Below are 10,362 nucleotides of genomic sequence, written 5' to 3'. Positions count from 1 at the left end.
ATGAAAAAATATTTAATATTATTTCTATTTATAAATATATATCAATGTGAATTCTTAGATTATACAGATGACCATTTATACGATTGTACATTAATATAAACTGAATAAGAATAATCTCAAATATTAAAATTACATTATATAGAACGCATATCATTCGTTATAATTCCTCCAATATCAGTATTTTTGAGTTTACTTATAATAATAATATTTATAAAATTTAACAAGACAAGAACATTTCCAGGCTATATTTTTTTTTCATTAACAATAGCAGACTCAATATTAAATATAAGCTTTTTTTTATTAGCAGTTCACAGTTTTTATTTTGATTAATCTCCAATATCAAGTGGATATTTTTGTTAAATAAACTCAGTAATGAGTATTATAGCACTTTGTTGTGAATTTATGTACAATTTAGCATTTTCATTTATTTTAACATAAAAATTAAAGCGAGCATTATAAGGATTTAATACAAACCAAATATATATGCATGCTATAATATTAAGTATTGCCGTAATTATAACGACCATTTTAACTACTTTGGGTTATTCTGGTTTGAATCTATTTGGAATTTGTTCCATTTCTACTAAAAACAATTATATAGGAATTACTTTTGTTTTTATTTTCATAGGAATTGAATTTTACACTTTTTATTTCTTAAAAAAATCAATTCCAGCTATTTAATCCAAAGATTCTCTCCTTTAAATTGTTAAACATTATATCCGATATGTATTTGTTACTTGCATTATATATACTATTTTTGGAATATGCGATTTTATTACTGGATTAAATTGTATTTATTTATAAAAATCATATATTAATATTAGCATTACTTTTGGAAATCTTGCTAGGCTTTTTTTCCCACTTTTTATGGCAATTATTAGATTAAGTGATCCAGCAAATAAAAAATATACTATATATATATTTTATAAATTAAAAATAATAAATATGGATTATGATGAATTTATTCTATTAAATACTAATCATAAAAAATAAGAACTTTAAAAATAAGACTCTTGGGTTTCAGAGTTATCTAAAGATCTAAGAACTTCTACTATTTTTACTATGTTATGTTCAGTTTATATGGATATAAAGTAAAAAAAATATATTTAATAAAAAAAAAATATATTTATTTATTTTTTATGTATTTCTAGGGAAGAAGATTAAAAAAAAAGCATTCCAATATCAAGTCTATGCTAAGATGATGGACAATAAATCACTTAAAGGGTAATTTCTAAGGAAGTTATTAATAAAAGATTTAAATTTGATAAATATACTTTTCAAAAAAACAATAGATAATAATTTTAAATTGTGCAAATTAAAATGACTACTCATTCTCCTATGCTATTTAGAAATATTAGAGATATTGATATTGATATCCTTAATTTCTAAAAGTCCCTTGATTTTTCTTAAAATAAAGAATAAATTTAATAAGCTTTTGGACAAGCCGATGGTGGAAGAAGTGGAGAATTCTTTTTTTTTACTTATGATAACTAACTTATTTTAAAAACTTTAAAAGAAGAAGAACTTAATACTTTTAAAAAAAACTTATATCAATATGTAACTTATTTGAATGAAAATTAAACTTCTATGATTACTAAAATATATGGATTATATTCTTTTTAAGTAATTAAAGGTTCTTCTTAAATGGTTCATTTGCTCGTAATGAAAAATATATTAACAATGCCAAAATAGTGTGTTTATTTATTTTTTTAAAAAACATAAAAAAAAATTATAAAAAAATAATGCTTATTATATATATTTATATTAATTTTTTTTTTTTTTTTCTTAAACAAAAATAATATAAAAATAAAGATATATTTTAAGAACTTACGATCTGAAAGGTTCAAAATTAGGTAGATAAGTAATAGATGAATAAAAAGAATATGATGATCAATATTTAAGAAAAAAAGTTCTAAAAGAAAACGAATTTATAAGATTCGAAAAATAAATCTATTTATCATTTAGAGAAAGATAAATTGTAAAAGACATATTAGAAAAAGACAGTTAGTTTTTAGCAAAAATGCATTACGTAGATTATTCTTTATTAGTAATTAAATTAGATTATAAATAATACAGAATAGATAATATAAGAAATAATCAGTAAATATTCACTTCATATAATTGTTTAAGGGATGACCGAAAAAACGGCATTTATTATCATTTGGGAATTATTGATTATTTATAAGAATATAATTATATTAAAAGAATTGAACATAATTATAAAAAAGTGAGATATGGACAATAAGCTGATGCCTCTATTTAAGAGCCTAATTATTATTCAAATAGATTTATTAATTAAATAGTTAAAAAAATTTTTTGAAACTTTTTTTTTTTTTTTTATAACAATTTTTTTTATTATTTTATTTTTAAAATAATATACACATTTAATTTATATATTTTTTATTTTTTTATTCATGTATTTATATTTATTTTATGTTCAGTAATTAATTTACTAAATGAACATGCATACTTTTTTAACTTTCTATTAATTCTATATTTATAAGTATAATCTTAATATTTTTTTTCATCAAAATTATTATTCTTTATTAAATATTCAGTACTTTTTGAATTATTTTTAAATGTATTTTAAAAAAAATTATTTTAAATCGAATCTTTGGTTTAAGTTTTAACAGTTTAATATGTGTTTTTTACTTTTTTAGATAAATTTGAATTATAACCGTTTTAAACAAATAATTAAGGATAAGCAGACTTTTTGTGATATCGAGGCAAATTTTATAAGGATTATGACTTTTAAAAATATTAAGTTTAATTAGATCTAGAGGTAGTAATTTAGGAATTTTTTAAAATATTCATCAAATATTAATTGCTTAAAGGAATATTATTATATTATAATTAACATTATTATTATTATTATTATTATTATTATTATTATTATTATTATTATTATTTACATTTTGATAATTTTTTTGTATTATTTATTAACAGATTATTATATTAATAAGTTTAAGGATATTTATTTACTAACATAATAGTTTTTATTTTTAACTTATTTCCATTTTTATTCATTTATTAATAATTATATTTTTTTTTTATATAAAATAAAATATAATATTTATAAAATAAAAATAAATATATTTTATTTATTAAAAAAAATCATATATAAATATTATTCTATTCTTAAATTTAAGAAATATAATTTGATTATTTAACAACACTTTATAATTCTATTTCTTATTTTTCCCTTAGTTCTGTATAAATTTCCTAATCATCTCCATATTTATAAAAGAAAACATCAATAATATAACAAAAAACTACTAACAACCCCATTACCATATAAAACCACCATGAGAATCCCATTAAAGCTTTAAAAGATCCCGAAATATCTGTAAAGTTAAAATACTTATCTTATAAAAAGTAACACAAAACATAAAACCCATAGCTTCCATATAAACAAAAAGTTTAAAAAGCACTTATACTATGTGAAAAGCTCACAATCTTTTAATTAGCTACAAAAATAGCTGCCCCAAAACACGCCATACCAGTTGCTGAGAAATAAAAAAGCCACATATTTTCCCCATTACCCACATTTTCCAAAAATCCAAAACACACAAACATAATTAAAAAAGCATCTAATGCCCCTTTCAGCAACTAACTAAGGAATCTCATATAATTAAACAATTTGTTCAACTACCCTTACCCATAATAATCACTTGGATATTCCAAAAACTTCTAAATACTATGTTCCTAATCCTCAATAGCAAAAACCACAATCGGTAAAGCTGTAAAGCACGTATTATAAAGTTAATAAATAAACGGATCATACAGCGGTATTCCCGAAAACCCACTAGCCAATCCAAACCACCATTAAGGCAATACCAAAAGCATATTCTTATAGAAATTATAAAGCACAAGTTCACTATTTTTCCTATAAGACTCCCTACCGAAATGGAAAAGTAGTTTTCCTAAATATCTGAATTCCGGAATTGCATAATTGGAACTTCTTTCAGCCTGAGCACCTTCTTTTCCTCTAATACCAATTCCTACATGTGCCGCATTTATCATATTTACATCATTAGCTCCATCTCCTATGGCTAGGGTTTTCACATCAGGGAATGCATTTCTGATCAGATCGACCATTTATTTCTTTTGGTTTGGGGAAACTCGAGATGCTATGACAGTATCGGAATCTTTTGCGATTTCTAAAAAGAGCGTTTCTTGCATTTTCTCGTTCATTATTAAAATTAAGTCATCTCCTTTTACTACAAAAGTTATCTTTATACCCTCGTTTTAGTGTTTTAATTCTTTGTATTCTTTACAAAGCTAAACTCCCTTATTTAAAGCTATGTAAATGGATTCGCTATCTGAAGAAATTCCATTTTATTTAGCTTCTTTTGCCAATACAGAAAGCTATATTATTCTAGAATGACAATTATCTCCTATAACCTTTGTTGAATATCCAATAGAAATTGCTGTTTCTTCCTTATCTCCTGTAAGTACCCAAAAATTAATATTGGCTTCTTTTACCTTCTATATAGTATTTGCTACATCAACCTAAAGTTCGTCTTCTACTCCTGTAACAGCCAAATAATCTAAATTTCTTTCCATTTTATCATAAGCCTTTTCAATAAATTCGTCTCTTCTATCCTACATCCCTCTTGCTTAATTTGTTTCCTAAACAAAAGCCAAAAATTCATTTTTACTGATTTTTTTTGAAGCCAAAACCAATGTCCTTAGTCCATACTCTGAATATTTTTACAAAGAAGCCTAAGTTTTATGTGAAAAGTTATGCTTTAACCTTTTTTCCATAACATTATCTGCCCCTTTAGATAAAACGAAAATCTCCTAAGTGTCATTTTTCTCAACTATGACTGACATTCTTTTCCTATCACTATTAAATTCCATTAAAAATAAAAGGTTAAATTCTTCTATTCTCCCCTCAACATTTATCTTAATAACATTATTATCGTTTTTATTTATATATTCGACCCCTTAGGATTTCGCAAATCCAACCAAACAAATTTCATCTGGAGAAGGTCCATTGTATTCCCCATCATCATTTCTTACTACATTATGGCATAAAGCAAGATGTTTTAAAGACAGCATAATATTCTAATCAATATTTTTTTATTAATTAAATAAAGGATCGTAAAATCCTTCTTCACTAAATCCATATTACTTAGCATCTACTTCCCCGAAACTGTAATCCGAAATACATATACATCTAAATTTCATCACATTTTATGTTAGAGTCCCTGTTTTATCGGAAAAAATATATTTTATTTATCCCAATTCTTCATTCAAATTTGAAGATTAAACTTTACATTGTTTATAATCTTCTTAATTTGCTTCTAAATTGACTCCTTGTATATATTTAACAACTTCCAAAGTCACTAATAACGAAATAGGAATAAAATTCGTAAAAATCAAAATCCACCCTCCGGTTCTTACTAAGCAATCAACAAAATCAAATCCTTATTTTTTCAAATTTATCTCCATATAGCCCAAAATCTTAATATTTTAATGCTCCCACAAACTAGCATATATTCCAGACAAAAAGCAAATAATTAATTAAAAAATGAAAATAATTATAATGAATTTATTCATCATAACTTCCAATGAACTAAATTTAGGTTAACTTTAGCATGTATTTAATTATATTTTAGTATCTTTTCCTGTATATAACACTAATCCATATATCCAGTCATTCATTTTTAATGAACATCCTCTTAAAACTATATTTTTACTATCCAAAAAATCATTATTAAATACATTATTTGATATTATTTTTCCTGAAAAGTCTTCTAAGTATTTATTAGGAACACAATATTCAATTTCATATTTTTTATTTTAATTTCCTTATAAAATTGTTTTATCATTTCTAAATAAATCAGGAACTTATTTTATTTTTAAATTTGTTTCGCCGTCTAAGTTTTTTGTCTCAATATAAACTTCTTTTTTATTTGAATAACTATCAACTACTAAAATATCTGCGGGAATATTTTCATCTTTATGAATCTTTTATTATTTTTATTATTAAATTGAAAATAAAATATGATATATATGCATGTATGTATGCATATATTTATAAATATATATATATATATATATATATATTATATATATATATATATATATATATATATTTATTTATTTTTTTAAAAATAAAAATACCTTTATTATATGTCCAACTTTTAATTCCTAACATTTTATTAATTATGTATATCCAGAAGAGTTAATTACGACGTTAATTTCCTTATTATTTTCTTAATGATCAGCCTTTTTTCTTTTCAAATCTTCATAGTAATCTTTCATCATACTAACTAAAATTACTACCATTAAGGGTAAAAGAATTACAGGTTATCCATTTGAAATAGAAATAGAAGGAATACATTATAATACAGCTATTATTAAAAAATATACATTTGCCAGTTTTTACATTTGATAAAATAAATTTTAACATATAAATATTGGCATTTGGTAATATTTAGATGTTTTTACTGAATTATCACAATAAGCGGGAAATTAGTTGAATAAAGAGATTAATCGAATTCTTTAGCTGTTGTTTGTGAATATATTTTCACTATTTTATATATACGATTATTAAAGTTATGAATTGTATTTTAAACTTTATTGAGAGGATTTTTAATTTCTCATTTTTATTTTATAAATATTAATTTTGAATTTAGAAAATAATATAATTTTATTATTTTAAAATATATATATATGCGTTTTTTTTATTTATTTTTTCTTCTTTTAATTTTATTAATTTTAATTATTTATGAAAGTTGTTTTTTTTTATTTAAAAAATAAATTGAATATTATATTATATAATGTTTTTTTATTTATATTTTTAGATATTATTTATAAAAAGAAATATAATAATTAATGTATATTTTTTTTAAATAAATACATTTTTAAATAAAAATTAAAATTTTAAAATAAATTTATTTTTATTAAACAAAAAAAGAATTATTTTTATTAAAAAAAAAAAAAAAAATTATATTAGATATAAAAAACACAACCATTTAATTTATTTCAAAAATTTAAAATAAATAATTATTTTTTTCTTGCCTATTATAAAAAAATACAATTTCTAAATTAAATTAAAATAAAAAATATATTAATAAAAGTAAAATATGAACAAATAAAAAGGAAAACAAAAAATCAATTTTGTATAATATAAGAATCAGATTTTGATCTTGTTTTTATCCATTTAAGAGGCATTTAAATAGATTAAGTTTTTACTTTTAATTAATTAATAGCAAGTCCAAAAAAATTAAAATTAGACAAGCAATATTAAATATTAATTTTTTATATAATTTTATCTTTTATCTTTTATTAAATTTTCTATAAATATGTTTTAAACTTCCAAAAAATACAAAATTATTTTTCCTAATTACCTTTAAAATCTTTTATTTTGCACAAAACAACATTAAATTAATCCGAAATAAATTCAAACTATATATTTTCTTATTTATTATATTTAAGAAAATCTAATATTTCTATATCATCATCAAAATAAACCAATACTTAAATATAGTTAATATAAATATTATCATTTAAATTTCCTTTAATATATATTTAAACTAACTTTTTATCTTAACAAACTTCGAAATCAACTTTAAACGGTTCTTGATATTTTTTTTAATCATCAAAATAATTCATAAGTACAAATTCTCCTAAAGGAACATCTAAAAGACAAACAAAATTTTATTTATTATACAAACTAAAATCAACACATTAATGAAAATTAACAAATTTAAACTTTTTATTAAAAGTAAAAAAGGCTTTTGGTTATAAACCTTTTAAATAAGACTTGACATTAACAAATCCTTTTAAACATTAATATTAAACTCCTTTCTTAATATTTTTTTGAAAGAAAAAACTTCCCAAACATCCACAAAAATCTCATTTTTACCTTCTTCATTTAAAACTGACCTTTTAATTTTCTCATTTTAATATTAAACTTAAATTACATCACTAACAATACTTTTTTTATTTCTCTGTTTTCTGTATTTTATACATATCCAAAATCTATTATTTCATCTAATATTTCATATATTAACATTTAATTTTCTTTTATACTTTTTTCGCTTATAATTCCACATATATCATTAATATTTTTTATTACTGAATATAAAATTTCTATTATTAAACTTGGGTTTATGTCAAAGCGAGATGTTGATACTATTTATAATTCATTTCGGATTATAAATACAAAATTAATACCATTATAATTAAAAAATGGCGTTTTGTTTTTAGGTTTTTGCTCCTAAAAATATTATATTGTTGATTATGTAGGAAGATCTTGCCGATAGTCTTTTATTATTATAGATTCTTCTCTTGATGATAATATAAATATTAATGATATCATTTTTTATTTTATTAATTTAAAGATTTTTAATTTCTTTTTTTGAAAATAAATAATTAAACTCAATAATGTTTGTTATTTATAATATTTTCAAATAAAATTAATTTGAATTTAATAAAATTGTAAGAAAGAATAATATAAATTAAATACTTATAATATATACAGATAAAATATAATATTATATCATAAATATATTAATAATATCCATATTTTTTGAAGTATATAATATTAATAGTTTTTATATTATATTGAATAGTATTTTTATTTGTTATATATTAAAATATTGAAAATAAAATGTTAAATGCTTTGTAAAAATGTATTTTAATTCATTTAATAATGTAATACTTTTTAGTTTTTTTTTTTTTTAAATAATAAATCATTTAAAATATAATTTATTAAAATAAAAAAAATTTCTAAATTTTATGAATATTTAAATATATAAAAATATTAATCAATTATTTTCAATATATACATAAGTTTTATAAATATTAAGTATTTTTTTTTATAAGTTTATTTAGGTTAAAAGAAATAAAGAATTATAATTATAAAAATATAATAATAATAATATATATTTTAATATAATATATGTATAATTTATTAATTTTTTTTTATATTTATAATAAATTTTTTTTTATATTTGAATATTATATATATAATAATTTTATATATAAAAAATATTAGAATATCACCATTTTTATATTATTAAATTTTTTTATATATATTAATTTATTTAATTAATTAACTAAATAGTTATTCTTATGATATTATAAATGTAATCATTAATAATTTATTTAGTTTTAGTAATTATTAGATTATTATAAAATTTATAAAATACTATAAATATTTAGTTTTTTATTTAATATTAAAAAAATATTAATAAAATTAAAATAATAAAAAAATAAAATTAATGTCGTAATACTTTTAATAGCAAAGTATTTTTAATTTAAAAATAATATAAATTATTTTAAATAAATAAAAAAAGACGGTAAACAAATCAATTACTAATTATTTAGTAAATCATAAGTAATAATTAAATATAATTAAAAAATTATTAATTTAATTTTTTTTTTTAAATATATTATAAGAATCCTCATCAGAATATAAATAAAATAAATGTGAATAATATATGTAAAATAAACATATTAATAATTAAAAAAAATATTTTTTATTTATAATATAATTAATATATATAAAATAACAAATATTTAACTAAATACAAAATAGAATAAAATATTTAAAAATTAACTTATTAACAATATTAATAGCAAACATATTAGAGTTAAAATAGCTTTTTAAATAACTCATAATAAAATATTTTAAAAAAACAACTTTCATAAAAAAATATTAGTTAATTATAATAAATAGTATTAAAAATAATATATATATATATATATTAATTATCTTTATATAAAGGATAATAATTATCAAAATACAGACATAAAATAAAATCCATATTCATTAAAAACGTATTTATAATAATATAGTACTCCTTAAAAGTCTATTTATTTATCATAAACTAATAATTTAGCATAAAATACTTTGAACAGTTAAACTCTTAAAAGAAATATATAGACAGATTTAAAAAATTAAAATAATAATATAAATTTTCATGAATATAATATTTAAAAATAATCTTAAAAAAATTAATTTAAATTAAATGATAATAATAGTAATATTAAAAATTTAAATTAAAGTTTAAAAGATTATATTTCGCCTTAAACTGAAAAAATTCTTAAAAAGTGGAATAATTTAGATTCTAATAAATAAATTTCATAATTTAAAGAATAAAATATATCAAATAGTTAATATAGATAACCTATAAAATAAAGTAATATTTCCATAAGAAATAATGATTAAGAAAGATATTTAGATAGTAAAAAATATATATATTTATAATATTTTTAAAAAATATATTATAATAAAATACTATTTAAATTTTAATATATATATATATAAATATATATATATATATATATATATATATATATATATATATAATAATATTTTATTTTTTATTTTTATTTATTATA

At 18.6% G+C, this 10,362-nt stretch overlaps 2 protein-coding genes across 2 annotated transcripts, besides 15 other annotated features; one reads left to right on the top strand and one right to left on the bottom strand. All coding sequences in view use genetic code 6, as the record gives it.

The window, feature by feature from the left end:
- Positions 1 to 2,320, top strand: IMG5_086700 (phosphatidylinositol-4-phosphate 5-kinase family protein, putative; the record flags this gene model as incomplete). Its single annotated transcript, XM_004035788.1, has 2 exons — positions 1 to 1,691; positions 1,813 to 2,320. 2 exons carry the CDS (start codon positions 1 to 3, stop codon positions 2,318 to 2,320), a joined length of 2,199 nt encoding a protein of 732 aa, XP_004035836.1.
- Positions 2,321 to 2,837: 517 nt separating this feature from the next.
- Positions 2,838 to 2,909: a microsatellite.
- Positions 2,910 to 3,025: 116 nt separating this feature from the next.
- Positions 3,026 to 3,120: a microsatellite.
- Positions 3,055 to 3,129: a microsatellite.
- Positions 3,057 to 3,115: a microsatellite.
- IMG5_086690 (phospholipid-translocating p-type flippase family protein, putative) lies at positions 3,115 to 6,330 on the bottom strand (the record flags this gene model as incomplete). Its single annotated transcript, XM_004035787.1, has 2 exons — positions 6,133 to 6,330; positions 3,115 to 5,976 (listed from the first exon to the last, which is right to left on the bottom strand). Exons 1-2 carry the CDS (start codon positions 6,295 to 6,297, stop codon positions 3,115 to 3,117), a joined length of 3,027 nt encoding a protein of 1,008 aa, XP_004035835.1. The 5' UTR covers positions 6,298 to 6,330.
- Positions 6,038 to 6,104: a microsatellite.
- Positions 6,331 to 6,896: 566 nt separating the features above from the next.
- Positions 6,897 to 6,950: a microsatellite.
- A 1,601-nt stretch (positions 6,951 to 8,551) lies between these two features.
- Positions 8,552 to 8,598: a microsatellite.
- Positions 8,599 to 8,885: 287 nt separating this feature from the next.
- Positions 8,886 to 8,934: a microsatellite.
- Positions 8,925 to 8,971: a microsatellite.
- Positions 8,932 to 8,976: a microsatellite.
- Positions 8,977 to 9,023: 47 nt separating this feature from the next.
- Positions 9,024 to 9,074: a microsatellite.
- Positions 9,075 to 9,199: 125 nt separating this feature from the next.
- Positions 9,200 to 9,237: a microsatellite.
- Positions 9,238 to 9,452: 215 nt separating this feature from the next.
- Positions 9,453 to 9,495: a microsatellite.
- A 775-nt stretch (positions 9,496 to 10,270) lies between these two features.
- Positions 10,271 to 10,336: a microsatellite.
- Positions 10,273 to 10,329: a microsatellite.
- Positions 10,337 to 10,362: the final 26 nt, after the last annotated feature.

This window comes from Ichthyophthirius multifiliis (assembly GCF_000220395.1).
Source record: "Ichthyophthirius multifiliis unplaced genomic scaffold scaff_1120509250644, whole genome shotgun sequence".
NCBI classification, from domain to species: domain Eukaryota; phylum Ciliophora; class Oligohymenophorea; order Hymenostomatida; genus Ichthyophthirius; species Ichthyophthirius multifiliis.
This window is presented reverse-complemented; position numbering and strand designations above follow the sequence as displayed.